Below are 19,744 nucleotides of genomic sequence, written 5' to 3'. Positions count from 1 at the left end.
TCTACTACACTATGTAATAGGCAGGCAGGGCTTTCTCTGTTTACACTAGGTTTGAGAAGCAGTTGCCAGTCCTTGCACTAGGCATCAGGGTACCACAGGTTGAGACTAGAAGGGGATATAGAGACTAAGAGTGAATTTGACAAACTGTCTCAGTTTACCCCAGTGCAGAGGCTCTCAACTTATTGGTATTGGAACTATGTACAAGTTTCGGACCTGCATGACCTTTAAACTTCAAACTGCACATAGCTTTTTGCATTTCCTTACTAGTAAAAAGCAATGGTTTTCATTGGTGGCCTGACATCCTGCTGGGGCTGCCAAAAATCTTAAATGTTAAACAGATAAAAACGTTTTAGCAATGATGGTTGAAGGTCAATTACCGTATGTATGACGCTAGAAGGGTTAAGGTGTTAAGTATTTAGAAGGTGTGGGGTTTCCTTGAAATATGTGTCTGATATCTCATCTGCAGTTTTCAGAACGACCAATCTTCATGCTACAGACAGACACACAGGGAAACTTACCTTTCATAAAACTGGGTAGTTAGAAACAGTGCAGGGTTGTTATTGAGTTTTCAAAGCACTTCTGTGCTCCCCTCCACTAAGTACCTCTACCATATTCTTCCTCTCCCTATTGCCCACCTAAGAAGACATATAGTTCCCTGATCAATCCCTCACACCTCTCTGTGCTCCATCTGCTGGCTCTACTGCCATATAAGTTAATTAATTACTGCTGCCTCTTAACCCCATATACAAATAGGGCACACTCTCTCAATTTAAGAGTCAGCAGGACCAGTACATTATAATGAACTGGTCTCTTACATAAACAATCCAGTGCACATATGGAATCTTCTGGCTAGTAAATTGCCCTCATTATGTCCTGCTTTTAACAGGGCAGCTGTAAAACAGATGTTCTGCTAACAATATACATAGCGTGGGCTTTGACTCCACCCATTTCGATCACCAGCTTTCTTTGACAGGCCTCTTTCAGTCATTAGCTATACCCTTGTCAATCATGTTTTAGCTCATCTCTCACCTAATGCTCTTGGCTGTTTGGATGTATCATTCCATCTCCACTTCAGTACCTGCATTGACAGGATGAGGGATTACTTTAAAAGTATAGCCATCTAGGCCTGCTACTTCTGGTTCCCTCCTGCCTGTCTCCCTCTGATGTGCTGCTGCATGAATTAGCACTTTAACCCAGACTTAATGGCTTTGCCAATGTTTGTTCTGTTGAGGACATCAATCACAGAGATAGTATTTGGGAGAGACTTGTGCCAATAATCTCTGCACTTATATAGGCGTAACTGTGACAGTTTTTTTTTTATTTCCTGTTGCACTACTTTACTTTAGAAGGCATTAGTGTTCTTTGCAAGTAACTGACGGAAAACAGTACAGATGCAGATTCTTGGTAAGCGAGAGAGCAATAGTAAAAAGACAAAAATAAGGGAGGTGAATCTTACCAGGCGTTAAACTGCTTACATACTGCTAATGGAAATATAATGCGTGGATTCAGTGCCTGGTTGTGCATATTGAGAGTAACAGGGAGAAAGGGGATACTGAACACTTAGTCAATTTAAGTAGAGCTAGAACAGGAGAAATTGTCTCCCGAGAGCACAATGTCACAGGACTACTGCCAATAGTACAACTGCATATGGCTCATAACAACAGAACATTGGCAATAGCACAGATCTGTTGTTCCCCAATAACACCTCACTTTCATCTGCCTTGCTCATTTAGCCACAGATGGCAGCTGCAACATTTTGAAGAGCTGTGCATTGGGCTGGCTTATGGAAAGAATCCTAGCACTTCTAAAACATCATAAGCACTAGAGCTCATCCACAAACCCGTGACTCCTACATTATCGCACAGATTCAGGACTCCTACACTATTCCAGAGATCCGTGGCTCCCATACTACCATAGGGATCCATAGCTCGTACACTATGCCAGTGAATCAGGCCTCCTATACTATCTCACAAATCCAGGACTTTTAAGCTATCTCACAGCTCCACGGCTCTTATATTATCACAGAAATCCATGGGTCGTACACTATGCCAGAGATCCAGGGCTCCTATACTAGCTCACAGATCCAGAACTCATGCTATCCCACATTTCCGCAGCTCCTATACTATCACAGAGATCCAAGGCTACTATGGAATCCCATTGATCCAGGACTTATACGAGCCCAGAAATCCAGGGCTCATATACCATGCCACCGATCCGGGACTCTAATACTATGACGGACATCTAAGGTTCCTTCATCACTCTTCAGATCCAAGCCTCACGCACTATCCACAGATATACAGCTCCTGTACTATCCCACACATCAAGGGTCCCTACACAATTCTGAAGAGCTTGCGTTTCTACACCCACTACAGTCAGTGCTTTCACACCAGCCCTCTGGACATGCTTTATTAAGCAATCCCACAAACGTTGCCTGGCCCAGGTAAACTAAAGAGGAGTCTTAAGTTTTGGAAACTGATTCCAGGACACCATAGGTGAGTGCCAGAGGATGGTCTTCAGCATCATTAGGAACTCCTCCTCAAACTAACACGAGTCAGAGCACTAAGAGTAACAAAGTGGAATGTGCCTATTACCACCCAGCTTCCAGCTCCTACAAGTTATTCTTCAACTATGGGACTGCACATAAATGTACTAAGGAAGGAAAGCCAACATGTGAGCTTTGCATTCCCTCACTCTCTCAACCAACAGGTTAACAGAATTTCTCCCTCACAGTCTCCTACCCTTTCACACAACCCTTTTCTTTGCTCTCTGGCCCCCCCTACTCATCCTCTCTCCTGCCACTACCTTGCCTCCTCCACTCCCATCTTCCTGTGCAGCCAACCATATGAATGGTTTGGTACACACTACCACTTTGTCAACCTCTCTTTTACCAGTATTTTTGGGAACATTGATCTTTTTACAGGGTTTCTCCTGTATTTTCTATCCTCTGGTAGCTACATTCCTCCTTTCTTGTCTTTTCCTTCCACTCTCCTGCATGAACGTCAATTACGGTGCCTAAGGTTGGGGTTAGAAACTTAAAATGTACTTTAAAGGATTTGGTTGAACAAGTAAATAGGCTCCTATGCGCCATACAATGGCAATACACTCCAAAACAGCCCAGTGAGAAATGTTCATATAGCTTCAGCATTATTCTTCTGTTTCAGCAGGGCAAAAACGTGTATTCAGCAGTTTTGGTGGTTGGTTTTCAGCAGTATAACTAGGCTTTTAACTCCAGTTTCAGTTTCAAGAATCAAAGGGTCAATTAGAATGGCCCATCTTGCTACCAACCAAGAAAGGCCACTTCTGGTGCTTTTCTTAGCTATGGGTTAATGGCCTCCTCAAACAATTCTCCAGGATACTTATTGATTTATTATATTTTGCATTTTTGAGTTGAAACACATCACAAAAACCCTCGAGACTGTTTGCACCTTAGACCTCAAACAAGACTAGACCTAGTGGGGACCAGTTGAAGGCTCACTCAAGCAATCGAGTTTTGTGTTGTCCCCAGACTTTTCGGAGATCAGCAGTGTCTAAAAAGTTGAGGAAGGGCAGTCCACACATTCCTTGATTAAGAATTTTCACACATCAGCCACAATCGGTTGGGGGGGCTGAAAGTAGAAGATTCAATGAAATTTTATGTTTTGAAAAACGTGGGAACCGTTAAAGCTCCTTTCTACCGACCGAATTTGTTAAAACAAAATTAGGAGATTGCACATTGACTTCTCCATTAGAAAATGTACTGGAGTAAGTCACTTGTCAAGTAGCGCTCTACATCTACTAGAATGCTCTTCAAGGCATTTTAGCATTTCAGAGGTAAACAACTCTGGCCAAATCTAATGAATTCTGGATAAACCACCAGTCCATATTTGCTCTCTTCAAGCCAAAAGAGTTGTGTGAGGGAAACTAAGACAAAAACACTTTCTAGTAAATCTGTACAATAAATTAGCCTTGTACTTCCACCACTGATGTAATAAAAGAAATCAATAAGGGGAGTTAGGTATAAACATGAAGGGAGAAGAGAGTAGAACTCTCCAGATTGTACATTCTTGCCTGTGCCCTCAACATTAGTCACTTCAAGGAGAGAGCAAGGAACCATGGTCCTTTGGGCTTTCTGAAAATGAAGATTGTTTTCAAACAACGAGAACTGCCTGCGTCGCCACAGTAAGCAGAAACACTTGGCGCTGACTTCAAACGCCAACAAGAGACCTACCATTCAAGGAATTTGTCATGGATGACCTTATGTCCTTCTGATGATTTGTTCAGTGTGGGAGCATGACCCAGTAGAAAGCTGAAAAAAGAAGAAAAACACGTTGGGAATTTCAGTCATACTATTTAAATCTCATTGCATATTTAAGAGGGCGAAATGATTTCATGATATAGGGTTGTTGAAGCATGAGAAACACAATTATGTCCCCATATTACCCTTCTAAGACTGTTCATTAGCCATCTATTGCAATCTGGTCATCGGAACCAAGTTGTCACACAGCAAGTTTATCCGTGATGTTGACCTATGACCTTACACTTGTCAAAAGCAAACAATCCACTTTCAAGCTAGAACGCATCAGGCAGAGAGGAATACATGAAAAGGACCAAATTAATTCAAGCGAAAATCCCCAAAAGACTCACAAGCCAGGAACTTACACTCCAGGTTGGCACCAGTCTTATTAATTCTTGTTAAAATGAAGAAAAACATTGGTGGCACTACCTTCTCCATTCGAACCGCAAAATGTGTGGAACCCCTTTCTTGCAAAATCAGTGCAACCAAGAATCACGTAAGGGGGTAATCACAATGGTAAACGTGCACATGCGTAAATCTAAACGTTAATTTACTCTTCTACTTTTGAGTAACTTTACTTCTTTGGGATATTCTCTATTTACACATGCATAGTTACTCAAAAGGGTAGACTTACATGTCCTAACCCCATGAGAGAGGAGGGGAGAGACAGTAAAAACATCATATATGACCTTAAAAGTTACTACTAGTAGTGTCGTCGGTACACTATTTGATGTCCCGCTTTCACTGTGAAACTCTCTCTTCACTTCCGAGTTTTCTTCTCAGTTAGAAAGACACCTCTAGGTTCACTTTCCAGGGAAGCATTTAATTCATGGCACCTGTCAAACCGGTACGGTTGGCAAGTATGACACCACCATAGCAAGGTGGACCTGTTGCCACACATATTTTTACCTTGAAGTAATTTCCAGGGAAAAGCAGCACCAAGTTTGAAATTTGGCGGCCTAAACGCTGTGGTAGGTGTGGAAAAGACCCGCTGACGGTTTAGCGGCTCGCTCACCAAAGTCATAATTCCTCCTCAGCCCTCATATTCAAATGTAATGTGCTCTACCACGAGATCCCAATTGATCTTTTCTCTTTTTTCCATCCCAACTTCAGAAGTAACTCTCAACTAACACCTACTGGTAGGTGTGCCCTGAAAGAACACAAAGAGGGCAACTCTCTGGCAATCCCTTTCACAGCACCAAAAACAACCTGTGGCAAAACTAGTAGGTTTCTCGCCTCTTACCTGGCCTTTTAGCATTGTCGTAGTTTTTGCTGATGCTTTTCGGTATCAGCAACAAGACATAACCTGCTTGTTTGCCGATGTAGAACAGCAATGACAAGACCAAAAATGAAAAAGCAGTTGCAGTGTAATAATGCATACACGCACTTGAGTCATCATGCATGTGCATGCATGTATCATGACTTGGCAGCTAATTTTAAACCCTTTTAATTTACCATTCAAAGATGTCAGATGCCAATCTCAGAGGAGCAAATCAACAAAATGTGTGCAAAAGCATGTCTTAGCTATATGAGGGGGCCGGTAGCAAATTGCAGTTGACAGGCCCACAAAAACTGAAAAACAATATTTTACCTCTAAAAAGAAAATTAACAGGGAGGGACAGGAGTGCAAGAGAGGAGTGGATGAGGGGTGCAAGTCAAAGCGGCCGCAGGAGGAAAATGGAGTGGTGGAGCAATGTGGCGGGGTTCTGAGAGCAGAGCAAAACAGAGAGCGTCAGGTGGCTGGGCTATGAGGAAAAGCTGCAAATAATTTGTTGGTGACTGCTGCTTCTCAGTGGGAACAAGAGAATTCAATTTTTTCTTCTCACTTTTAACAGAATTACACCACTTTCCTTTCTGGACAGTAATGATTGGCACACCCTAGTGAAGGTTAGCTAATCGGTGTGCTAATTGTAACAGATGCGATGATACTTTGGGGAGAGGGTGGGTTCTGAGGGGTCTACCAAGCCTAATGCGGCATTACTGGTCCATGATCTGGATTTGTATTTGCAAAAATGCGATGTCCTCTGCAGAGAAGACAATTTAGGAATTATTTCTTGGAAGACTGCTGGGATTCCATTTAAACTGATACAGAAATAGATTTATATGAATGTTTGCATATTCCCCAAAGAATTATCAAGTTACTATCATTAGCAGTATATAAACTCTTGTAGGACAAATAGTGATGGCAGCCAATGTGTTAACATCAAGTTCTATAAGAACATCAGTGTGGACCACCAATCCACATCTTCTAACTAGATTCAATGATTGGGTGGCATTGATCTGTCTAAGTTGATGAACAAGGACAGGGACACTTTGATTACTTCTATGATTACTAAGGATATTGTTGTGTTAATCTAGGGTCTTCAGAAGAGGAAAGAAGCCAAAATGGAAGGCAACCTCTTCTGTGCTCGAGTGTGTTTATGAAGATAATGCCCCTGTCCATATTGGACTAGCAGGATAGAGATGGAAGGCAGTAGAACTTCTACTAACCCACTTTCTAAATCAACAGAGACAGAAATGCTTTGCAGTAAACTTGTGCAACCTCTTTCTCTTTTGGTGCATGTGAACCAGATGGGCTTTGTTCTACGAAGGCACTCCACTCATAACACGAGGTGAACGCCTAGAACACCAGTACACCAACTGACTTGACACACACACATGGTCTTCGACAATAAAAAGGCATTTTATTGGGTCAGATTGACGTCTTGAATGACATGCAGCACATAGGAATATATAATGGGAAGGTCAAGAAATTAGCTTGATTACTGCACACATCTCCTGTGGTCTCAGTGTTGATTAATAGGTATGTGTCCATTCTAGATCAGATCAGGAGGAGAACTATTCAGGGATGCTAGCAGGCTTCCCCTTTGTATACCATAGTCATAGAACTCCTCCCTCACTTGCAGAATATGAGGAAAGAACGAGTTTGAAGGGATATAGGGCCAGATGTAGCAAGTTCAGATTTTGCGAATCGGAAATTGCGAGTCGGTGTGACTCGCAATTGCCAATTCGCAAAATCGGATGCAGAACGGTGTCTCAGACACCGTTTGGGAATCACTATGGGGTTGCAAAGACCCACTTCATTAATATTAATGAGGTGGGTCGCATTTTGCGACCCCATAGCGAGTCCCTGCACTCACAGGGATGGTGGCCTGCTGAAGACAGCAGACTTCCATGTCTGTGACTGCTTTTTAAATAAAGCAGTTTTTTAAATTTATTTTGCAGCCCATTTTCCTTAAAGGAAAACTAGTTGCAAAACAAATAAAATAGCAAAACCGTTTAGTTTCGTTTTTTCTAAGTAGGCAGTGGTCCATTGGACTACTGCCTGCTCTGAAAAAACCTTTTTGGCAACATTGCAATGGAGGCTGCAAATATATCCTGAATGCATGGGCTCAAGGCAGGGCGTAGAAAATGATTATGATCATGTGGGGGACAGATTATTCTCCTCCTTACACTGCAATACTGACTTGACCACTTGGGCACGATAGTAATGACTGAGGGCCAGATGTAGCAAAGGGTTTTTCCCATTCTGTGTCAATGGGAAAATGTGTTCGTACATATGGCCCTGAGAGTTTTGAGCAGAGCGCAAACTGCACTTTGACTGACAAATATCCATGGAATGTATCAGATTATGTCTGTGATTAGGAGTTCTCTTCTTCAATATGTGGTTGTCTGCCCACTAATAAATGAGCCTTTCCATATAGTTTGCTATTTTTATTATTAGCTGCCACAGAAAGGTACTGTATCTGTAACATTCTAATCCTTCTTACACGTTGTTAAAGTGACACATGGATATTTTAAAAGTAAGAGAGAAAAAAAAACACAGCTTGTCACCCGTGAACAAGGCACTGAGAATGCCGAAACGCGTAGGGTGTTTTCGATCCATAGGCTGTAATGGGTGGCTGGACTTAAGGAATAAATCCTTTTTGTACACTACTGGAGTGTGCATTGTCTCTCTTGGACACTTATCGGGGCTAGGACACGTGTGCTCCCTTGCACCCCCCCCCAGCCAACATGCTCCAATAAGCATTATTTTTCTTTACATGTGCTGGAAAGCAGAGCGATAGCAGAATGGCAACGTTTGAGGCTTTGTATAGATAGTTCGGCACTTTCATGGATTTGAAACAGCAGTGAAGGTCAAAAGAAACATTTTTATAGATATTTTTTTTTTCAACATTATGTATCATTTATTTGTTTACTTAGTCAAATATTAAGGCTTATATATAATTTAGAGTATTTAAACTAGGATTTCAAGGTTCATGAGGTCCTAATTTATTGCTTCTTGTGAACAAATAAATGTCTCTATTAGCCCGCAATGGAAAGCAAAAAAACACCAAAAAACACACATATATATATATATATATATATATATATATATATGTATCTCCCAAACACGAAAAGCCCATGCACCAGTCCATGTTAAAATCCAAGCATTTAATAGCATTTCTGAGCAGCAAGACAAAAAATCCTGATGCGTTTCGGCAATAGCATGCCTTGTTCACAGGTAAGTAAGAGCAGGTGTGAGTGAGCCAGTGCTTTTTAAATACACAGTCATGTGACTTCAATAACTAAACTCCAACAACCATAATGCACAGTTCCATATAAATAACTTCCTGAGCTGCAGCGCTTAATTTCCATATAGCTGCAATAGCGTCACAGGCACTTCAGTTCACCATACAAATGTTCTTATGTGCATTAGGTATCCATTACTTGATAGTCCACTTGCTTTTACAGTTGCTGCCCAGCATGATAACAGCTATACAAGGAACACATGAAAAGTAAGAGGAGAGGCACACTGTCTCCCTCCTATCCCTTGCTCACCTCCATCACAATATATTTCTCGGATAAATGCCTTGTTTGCATGAAGATGAGTGGGTCGGGCCTCTTCCATAAAACTATCATTGTCGCCTCCTGCTCCGTAAGGGGCCACAGACCCTGCAGGGCGGTCTGGGTTACTGGGGCAAAGCATCCCACAGAAAATATCTCCCAAACACGAAAAGCCCAGGCACCAGTCCATGTTAAAATCCAAGCATTTAATAGCATTTCTGAGCTTTTACAAGTGGACTATCAAGTAATGGATACCTAATGCACATAAGAACATTTGTATGGTGAACTGAAGTGCCTGTGACACTATTGCAGCTATATGGAAATTAAGCGCTCCAGTTCAGGAAGTTATTTATATGGAACTGTGCATCGTTGGAGTTTGGTTATTGAATTCACATGACTGTGGATTTAAAAAGCACTGGCTCACTCACACCTGCTCTTACTTACCTGTGAACAAGGCATGCTGTTGCCGAAACGCGTCAGGATTGTTTGTCTTGCTGCTCAGAAATGCTATTAAATGCTTTGATTTTAACGTGGACTGGTGCCTGGGCTTTTAGTGTTTGGGAGATATTTTCTGTGGGATGCGTCGCCCCAGTTACCCAGGCTGCCCTGCAGGGTCTGTGGCCCCTTACGGAGCAGGAGGTGACAATGATTGATATATATATATATATATATATATATACACAAGGGTTTTTTTAGGGTTTAGGGGCAGGTGAAGTGTTGGGTGGAAGGGTTTTTTAGGGCGGGTTATGGGGTTAGGGTGGTGTAGGAAAGTACCATCTTGCCTGGCATGTTACCCCCATTTTCACTGTATGTATGTATGTATGTATGTATTTTTTAGCCCCTGTGTCACTGGGATCCTTCTAGGCAGGACCCCGTGCTCATAGTATGTGCCCTGTATGTGTTCCCTGTGTGGTGCCTAACTGTATCACTGAGGCTCTGCTAATCAGAACCTCAGTGTTTATGCTCTCTCTGATTTCTAAATTTGTCACTGCAGGCTAGTGACTAAATTTACCAATTCTCATTGGCACACTGGTACACCCATATAATTCCCTTGTATATGGTACTTAGGTACCCAGGGTATTGGGGTTCCAGGAGATCCCTATGGGCCGCAGCATTTCTTTTGCCACCCATAGGGAGCTCAGACAATTTTTACACAGGCCTGCCACTGCAGCCTGAGTGAAATAACGTACACGTTATTTCACAGCCATTTTTCAATGCACATAAGTAACTTATAGGTCACCTATATGTCTAACCTTCACCTGGTGAAGGTTGGGTGCCAAGTTACTTAGTGTGTGGGCACCCTGGCACTAGCCAAGGTGCCCTCACATCATTCAGGGAAAATTTTCCAGACTTTGTGAGTGGAGGGACACCATTACACGCGTGCACTATACATAGGTCACTACCTATGTATAGCATCACAATGGTAACTCCGAACATGGCCATGTAACATGTCTAAGATCATGGAATTGTCACCCCAATACCATTCTGGTATTGGGGTGACAATTCCATGATCCCCCGGGCCTCTAGCACAGAACCCGGGTGCTGCCAAACTGCCTTTCCGGGGTTTCCACTGCAACTGCTGCTGCTGCCAACCCCTCAGACAGGATTCTGCCCTCCTGGGGTCCAGGCAGCCATGGCACAGGAAAGCAGAACAAAGGATTTCCTCTGAGAGATGGTGATACACTCTGGCCGTTTGGAAATAGGTGTGAAGGCCTGGGTAGGAGGAGCTTCCCCCAGCCTCTGGAAATGCTTTGATGGGCACAGATGGTGCCCATCTCTGCATAAGCCAGTCTACACCGGTTCAGGGATCCCCCAGCACTGCTCTGGTGCGAAACTGGACAAAGGAAAGGGGAGTGACCACTCCCCTGACCAGTACCTCCCAGGGGAGGTGCCCAGAGCTCCTCCAGTGTGTCCCAGACCTCTGCCATCTTGGAAACAGAGGTGTTGGGGCCACACTGGACTGCTCTGAGTGGTCAGTGCCAGCAGGTGATGTCAGAGACCCCCTCTGATAGGCTCTTACCTTTCTTGGTAGCCAATCCTCCTTTCTTGGTAGCCAAACCTCCTTTTCTGGCTATTTAGGGTCTCTACTCTGGGGAATTCTTGAGATAATGAATGCAAGAGCTCACCAGAGTTCCTCTGCACTTCCCTCTTCGACTTCTGCCAATGATCGACTGCTGACTGCTCCAAGACGCCTGCAAAACTGCAACAAAGTAGCAAGACGACTACCAACAACATTGTAGCGCCTAATCCTGCCAGCTTTCTCGACTGTTTCCTGGTGGTGCATGCTCTGGGGGTCACCTGCCTTCACCCTGCACTGGAAGCCAAGAAGAAATCTCCAGTGGGTCGACGGAATCTTCCCCCTGCTAATGCAGGCACCAAATGACTACATGACCGGTCCTCTGGGTCCCCTCTCATCCTGACGAGCGTGGTCCCTGGAACACAGGAACTCTATCCAAGTGACTCCCACAGTCCAGTGATCCTTCAGTCCAAGTTTGGTGGAGGTAAGTCCTTGCCTCCCCAAGCTAGACTGCAAACCTGTGTACTGCGTGATTTGCAGCTGCTCCGGCTCCTGTGCACTCTTCCAGGATTTCCTTCATGCACAGCCTAGCCTGGGTCCCCAGCACTCCGTTCTGCAGTGCTCAACTCTCTGAGTTGACCTCCAACGTCGTGGGACCCTCCTTTGTAACTCTGCGTGGACTCTGGTTCATAAATCTTCTAAGAGCCTGCTTCGGTACTTCTGCGGGTGCTGCCTGCTTCTGTGGGGGGCTCTCTGAGTTGCTGAGCGCCCCCTCTGTCTCCTCCTCCAAGAGGCGACATGCTAGTCCTTCCTGGTCCCCAGCAGCACCCAAAAACCTCTACTGCGACCCTTGCAGCTAGCAAGGCTTGTTTGCAGTATTTCTGCATGGGAACACTTCTGCAACCTACATCGCAACGTGGGACATCTTCCATCCAAAGGAAATGTTCCTAGTCCTCTTCATTGTTGCAGAATTCCAAGCTTCTTCCATCCAGAGGCAGCTCCCTTGCACCTTCATTTGGGGTTTTCTGGGCTCCTAATCCCCCCCCCCCCCCGGACACTATCGTGACTCTTGGACTTGGTCCCCTTGCCTTGCAGGTTCTCAGGTCCAGGAATCCGTCTTCAGTGCTTTGCTGGTGTTTGTGGTTCTTGCAGAATCTCCCTATCACGACTATTGTGCTCTTTTGGGTTAGTAGGTGTACTTTACTCCTACTTTTCAGGGTCCGGGGTGGGGTATCTTGGACACCCGTACTGTTTTCTTACAGTTCCAATGACCCTCTACAAGCTCCCATAGGTCTGGGGTCCATTCGTGATTCGCATTCCACTTTTGGAGTATATGGTTTGTGTTGCCCCAAGACCTATGTTTGCCTATTGCAACCTGTTGTAATCCTACACTGTTTGCATTACTTTTCTGACTCTTACTTACCTGGTTTGTGTTTGTGTACATATAACTTGTGTATATTACTTACCTTCTTACTGAGGGTACTCACTGAGATACTTGTGGCATATTGTCATAAAAATAAAGTACCTTTATTTTTAGTAACTCTGAGTATTGTGTTTTCTTATGATATTGTGCATATGATATAGGTGGTATAGTAGGAGCTTTGCATGTCTCCTAGTTCAGCCTAAGCTGCTTTGCCATAGCTACCTTCTATCAGCCTAAGCTGCTAGAAACACTTCTATTCTACTAATAAGGGATAACTGGACCTGGCACAGGGTAAAAGTACCACAAGGTACCAACTATAAGCCAGGCCAGCCTCCTACAGGTGGCAAGGGCATTTTTAGGGTGAGCGTATTTGGGTGGCAAGGGTATTTTTAGGGTGGGCAAGGGTATTTGGGTGGCATGGGAATGTGTAGGGTAGGTAAGGGTATTTGGGTGGTGAGGAAATGTTTGGGGCTTAGGGTGGGTAGGGGTATTTGGGTGGCAAGGGCATTTTTAGATATTAGGTTGAGTAAGGGTATTTGGGTGGCAAGGGTATTTTGAGGCTTTAGGGTGGGTAGAGGTATTTGGGTGGCAGGGGTATTATTAGGGTATAGGGCGGGTAAGGTTATTTGGTGGCAAGGGTATTTTTAGGGTTTTCGTTGTAAAGGCATGTATGGTAAAGTCATGTGCATGGTAACATTTTGCATGGTAAAGGCATGCGTGGATAAGGCATATGCACTGTAATGGATGTGTTGTAAAGGCATATGTGGTAATGGCATGCTTGGTTCTGACATACAACCAGCCTTGAAGGTGGGACCAAAGTACAGGTTTGAGAATGTAAAGGCAGCTGCACTCAGCGTTGGCAGGAGCAGGTTGACAAAGACCTCCAGTTACTCATTGTGCGTATCCTACTCACATTGTACTTATTAACCCCATACTAGATAGGCAGGTGTGCCTTTAGAGGCAGTCGCCATAGGATGTAGCTGTAGGCAGCCATTTGGGCTCTAAGTGTATACAGTCACATGGAAGAAAACCTGTCCAGGTCCTTTTCTCTCTTCACAAGGAAATATACCAAGAAATGGGAAAGTGGCAGAAGGCCCCAGCGAGGAACGTACACAACCAACCACCTACATAGAGGAAAAGGAAAGGATCCACTGTGGCCACTGGATAGTGTTAGTTAAGGACCTTGACTGTGTAGAAACGGAATACTAGAACACAGTTAGAGCTCCTGAGACAGCTGAGGAACAAGTTACTTACCTTTGATAATGCTGTTTAGCTGCACGTTCCTTACCTTTGAATTCTCCCCAGGCATCAGGCTGGATGTGGAAGATTTTCGTGAGCAGGACCCCTGCACGCTGTTAGGTGGCGTTAATTGGCTTTGCGTCCATTGTCAGTGTCATTCGCACTAGATATGACATTGCAAGTCACCCCGGCTTGCTGCCGTCAGTTTCTTTTCATGACTTTCCAAGACAAAGCACAGAGCCAAGAAGAAACTGACTAGTGGTGAATAAACACTATGACCCTGAACGGGGAATCCCTGTGTAGAGGCTGGGGAATAGCGTTACTGCAGGGGACTCTGTTGGAGTCCCAATACTTTTTATAATAACGTTCTTTTATTGAGATGACAAAGTATTCTATTATCTTAAGTGTCTGTGTTCTCTTCGCTTTTGTTTTTTCCCTTCCTTAGGTCTTTCTGTTTTCCTCTTCCTTCTTTTTTATTTAATCCCTCTGTCACTTATTCCTTTCTTTGCTTCCTTTTTTAGGGGATTTTATTCTTCGGCTGTAGGCTCGCCGACATCAGAAGGGAACAGCAAGGACGCGTGGTCAGGAGGAAAAATAACAAACGGGATGACAGGTAAGTGGTTTGCTTCGACTGTTATTTGTTTGGGTTAGGAGGGAAGGTGCGGAGTGGTGGGTGATGGAACTGAAAAGGGAATAATGGGTGCCCAGATTCCCAGCGCTGTGTTGGGGTGCTCTCTTGCAGACTTAAAGCTGTCTCTGGTGGTTTTAATTCTGAGCCTGTTACAGTCACAGCGCCCGTTTAGTGAGGGTTAGTAGCAACGGGGAAGCAAGAAACAAATATAATTTTTTTAAAACTAATCGTGTTGTTATCTTTCTAACTTGAGTACTTATAGGTAGAGTGACAGCAATCACTAGGTTGTTGACGCCGGGTTTGTCTCTACTCCCTCCCAGTGTTTGTCCCAAGCCACCCACCTTCCTCTCCCGCCTGTAAGATAGGCTATTGGGCTCAAGAAGCCAGTACGTACCTGCGATAGCCACGTCCCTCCAGGAACGTGGCAGGAAGTGGCATCCAAACGCTGTTCAACCGCCGGTGTACCTGTGCCTCAGTTACAGGTCGGCTCTCCGGCTTCTGGGTTTTTCCTTTCGCTCTTTGGGTCCAGTCGCTCTCCCTCGCTCTCGACTCCATGTGTGTCTTCCGCGTTCTCTTCTCTCTCTCAACGCGCCCGCAGTCCTCCCTCAAGTTCTGTTTTCACCCTGATATCCGGGTTTGCGGATGTCTGTTCCGTTCCGTTGCTCCCGTCTGTTCAGGCAGTAGTGTTTGTAAACGTGAGCAGGGATGCCCACGTTGGTGCCCGACAGATGTAAAGGACTGAAATTCTGCATGCTAGCACAGTGGTTGCAGCTTTAACTCGAGCAGAATGAGCACGCAAACCCTCAGGGGCTTGCTTTTTGGCCAGTGCGAAGCAGGTCTTAATGCTAGGTGTGATCCATCTGGAGATGGTCCGCTTTGGCATTGTCTGACCTTTCTTTGCACCCACAAACCCTACAAAGAGTTGGTCATCCACCCAGATCACTTTTGTACGATCCAGGTAAAACACCAATGCTCTTTTTGGGTCTAGGCTTTGGGGCCTCTCCTCTTTTTTAGAAGGATGTGGGTGTGTGTAAAAAGTAGACAAGTTGATGGATTGGCCTACGTGAAAGGGCAGAACCACTTAAGGCAGGAAAGAGGCCCTAGTGCGAAGCACCACTTTGTCAGGATAGACAAAGGTAGGATGGCTTAGACCAGTGGTTCCCAACCTGTGGTCCAGAGACCCCTGGGGGTCCGCAAATCCTTCTCAGGGGGTCCCGCAAGAGCCTAGAAAATAAAAAAATATTAACAAATTAGGTCCCCAGCTTCCAGTAATGACTCAGGTGGGGATCCCTGGATTCCCATGATAATTCAGTGGGGGTCCCTGGGTTCCATTAATGTTAAAGTGGGGGTCCACAGAAATCAGAAGGTTGGGAACCACTGGCTTAGATGACAACGCATGCAGCACACTCACCCTGCGGACAGATGTAATTTCCACAAGGAAGGCTGTTTTTAAAGTAAGAAGGCTGAAAGGACAATTGTGGTGAGGCTCGAAAGGAGCACACATTAGAAAGGTCACAACCAAATTCAGATCCCATTAGTGCATAACGAATGGAGGAAAAATATGTGTGAGGCCTTTAAGTAAGCTATGTAAAATGGTGGACTTAAACAAATAAGGTTGATCAGGCAACCTCAAGAAAGCAGAGCTGGCAGACAAATAACCTTTAAAAGTGCCCTTAGCAGAGCCCTGGTGGGCCAGGCAAGGTATGAACAACAGGAATACAGAGAGAGAGGGACAGAAATGGGGTCAACAGACTTGTCTGTGCCTCATGCCACAAATGTCTTCAAAACAACAGGCTTATACAATTTTGGTGGAGGAACACATCAGGCTGCCAAGATTACATTACTGACTTCAGGAGGATGGTCAATGGTTGTCAACTGTCACTGCTCAATCTCCACGAAGAAGGCAGAGAGTGGACAAGTTTGGGTGCAAAACCCTCCTCTGCTGTTGTGACAGAAGATCCTCCCAAAGGGGTAGTCTGAGCAGAGGATTGTTGGACCACCTCAGCAGCTCAGGATATCAGACTCTCCTTACTCAGTCTGTAGCCACAAGGATTACTTGGGCCCGGTCATTCTTGATCTTTTTGAGAACCCCGTGGAGCAGTGATATGGGCAGAAAGGCATACAGGAGGCCCAAGTTCCACTCGAGACGAAAAGCAACCCAAGCAATTGCCATCTTGAAAAGACCAATACGCAAGCTGCTGACATTGCACATTCTCTGCAGAGGCAAGCAGATCTATCCAAGGCTCTCCACACTGCTGAAAGAGACCTTGCGCCACCTCCAGATGGAAACGCCATTGTGGTCCGCTAGTCATTTTCGCCTGAGTTTGTCAGAGATCCCGCCAGATGTTAAACCACCAGAGATATACCCTGTTGTTCCAGCCACGTCCAGAGGCGTATGGTTTCTTGACAAAGGGTCCACAACCAAACCCCACCCTGCTTGTTGCAGTACCACATGGTAGTGGTGTTATCCGTGAATACCTGCACCATTTTCGCCATGAAATTAAGCGTACTGCAAGTCTAACACTACCATCCAGTCTCCTGTGTCCAGGGCAGTTAGAACCTGAGGCAGTGTAAGCATTTTGAACTTCTCCTTCTAGAGGAAGAGATTGAAGGATCGAATATCTAGAATAGGGCAAAGACCCTTTTCCTTGGGGACCAGAAAGTAGCAGCAATAGCAACCACAGCCTACTTTGTCATGGGAACCCTCTCTATGGCTCCCTTGACCAAGAGAGCCGTAACTTCCTGGTGGAGAAGGGACAAATGATCCTCCCTCACCTGATCATAGGATGGTGGCATTGATAGAAGGGTATTCTTCAATGGGAGAGAGTAGCATCTTAGGACTATCTGCAAAACCCACCTGTCTGACGTGAAGAATTGCCAGTGGCGCAGGTGATGGCAAATCATGCCACCAACTGGCCCATGGTGGGGGCAGTCAGTCTAGGAAGGTTTAGAGGCTGCTGCAGGGGGGGGCACAGCACAGTGTCCCAACCACTGGTCACATGATCCAGAGGTTCGGTGGATCCTGTGCCCTTGGCCACGCAGAGGCCAGCCAGCATGCTTATCACAGTAGCTGGCCGGGAATGGACCTGGTTGGAGGCCCCTTACGTAGCTACGAAAGAGGGGAAAAGGCAGACGGCGAGTGAGGGGCTGCCACAAAGCCCTAGGGCCTGGCTGTAACCTTAGACTCCTTCAAGCGCCAAAACTGTATTGTTCCCAAGAGAAGGGAGCCATCAAGGGGCATGCACATTAAGTAAGCTTGGAATACCCTGATACGCCAGATGGCCTCAGCCAGGCATGGCACCTCGAGGGGCCAGTGTCGATGAAATGGCTCTGCCTGGCAAGTGAGTCATGTCAAGTCCGCAATGGATTGTGAACTTCGCTGCCTCTCTCCTATTGGAAACAGCCTGAAAAAGTACACCCTGGGTCTCCTCCAGGACCTGTGGCAGCACTTGCAAAACCATATCCCACAACATGTGGGAATAACGGACCATACGGCATGAGGTGTTCACGAACCACAGTGCAAGGCTAACAGAAGAAAACATCTTCTTCCCAAGTGAGTCCAACCTTTTGGATTCCCTATCCGGGGAGCGGAAGGGAACGTGCCTTGGGATGTAGCAGCTTGGACCACCAAGCTCTCAGGGGTGGGGTTTTCCATGAAGACACCTGGGTCCCCAGGTGCGGGGTGATGGCAGCGAGCAATCATCCTGTTTGGACCAGGGTACCCAGTAGGACATCAGTGAGGGCCTCATTTAATGGGAACAGGGGTTCTGAGGTGAAAACTCCTGGTTACTGCACCTCTATCAAGAGATTAGTCTTGACGGCCACAGAAGGCAGCTAAAGTTCCAGTACCTTGGCCGTCCTTCTCACCACCTTCGCATAAAATGCTGCCTCCTCTGTAGTCACGGTGGGAGGAGAAACCATGTCAGTATCTGGAGAAGTATCCAGTCTGCTGGCCTCACCCAAGTCTTCACAGCAGTCCATTTTGTCATGGGGCTGGTATTCTAAAGGGTCCATCAACCCCTCCCATTCGTCCCCAAAGCCTCACCCATAGAAAAAGACCTCAGGATTGGATCTAAATTGCAATCCTCCTACCTGTGTTGGAGTCCGCTTCATATGGCACCCACCCGGCTCTGTGTCAGGGAATACAATGGGGATGGAGCCTTCCGTGGGCGCGAAAGGCACTGGAACCATTATCGTCGGGACCGGCGTTTGGAAAGGTTGAGGTGGTACGACCAGCGCCATCCCGGATCCAGGGGTAGATCCCTGGCTGCCCCTGGGTGCTGAGGCCAAAGCCACCAGCACAGAACATAAAAGGGTCCCGTCCAAATGGGAGGGGCCATAAGGCACTCCAGCAGTGTTGGGCTGCCCAAAAATGAGGCACACGGTCTCTTAAAACTCAGGATGATGGGCAGGGGTCGCTCTTTCGCACAGGTTCTCATTATCCTAATGAGACTACTGGATTCAGGCGACAGAATCACTTGTATTGTGGGGGACTGAGTCTAATCCCACACCAGGTGACACCTAATCCAGGTTTTGTTCCGGCTAACTAGCAGTGCCTCATCTCCACCCAAGAGCAGGGATGATGGGCCAACCGAGCGCATGACAAAAATGACTCCTCAGTGAATTCGTGGTCACTCAGATCTCGTCCGTTTCTCTCAGTTACATTAGTCTCACCTATGCAAGGACAATCAGAGGCAGAGTAAGGTTCAATAAAGTTTTATTGAATAACTGCATCTTAGATTATAAAGCATGTATTGTAATAACTAGGACAATGAAGCATGACAGGATTAAAATTGTGACAAGGAGAGTAAAACACAAAAAAAATGCTACCATGTTCTCCTGGGAAGACATCATCCCTCATACCTGAGCAAGAGGCCTGTAGTCTACATAAGCAGATGCAGCGAAGCACTGAGCAACCAGTATACAGCCGTGGTCATCTGGCTGGAATCTCCCTCTAAAGTACATGGGTCAAAGTAGTGTTTTTATAGTAAAACAGCTGATGTTCCAAGAAAGGATCCCCACATAAGAGTGTGTATGTTTCTGTTAACATTGGAGACAAAGCGTACCACTTCTGCCGGCAACTTATCTCACTGCTGCCTTGAGAAAGCACAGAGTGAAAGAACTGTCTTGTTTAAGATCGCATTGCTGGCCTAGGTGAAGAACAGCTAGATAGAGAAAATAAAACAAGACCGCAAATGTAGCTATTGTTAAAATAATATAACGAAGCTAGATAAAAAACATATCTAGGTTAAAGTACACAGGGGCAGGCCTAGTTTTGCTAAAATAAAGTGCATAAAATTATAGCTAAAATGGCTACACAACAGCTCTGGCTCC

The 19,744-nt window shown here is 45.5% G+C and overlaps 1 protein-coding gene across 1 annotated transcript in view; it reads right to left on the bottom strand.

The window, feature by feature from the left end:
• Nucleotides 1–19,744, bottom strand: part of LOC138260050 (cholesterol 24-hydroxylase-like) — a 145,798-nt gene that overhangs the window by 120,591 nt on the left and 5,463 nt on the right. Inside the window, exon 2 of the mRNA XM_069208151.1 lies at nt 4,208–4,285. Within this exon, the coding sequence (XP_069064252.1) occupies nt 4,208–4,285 (78 nt within the window). The remainder of the gene's footprint in view (nt 1–4,207; nt 4,286–19,744) is intronic.

Source organism: Pleurodeles waltl, chromosome 9 (assembly GCF_031143425.1).
Source record: "Pleurodeles waltl isolate 20211129_DDA chromosome 9, aPleWal1.hap1.20221129, whole genome shotgun sequence".
NCBI lineage: Eukaryota > Metazoa > Chordata > Amphibia > Caudata > Salamandridae > Pleurodeles > Pleurodeles waltl.
The sequence above is the reverse complement of the archived record's forward strand: the minus strand, read 5'-3'. Positions and strand labels throughout refer to the sequence as shown.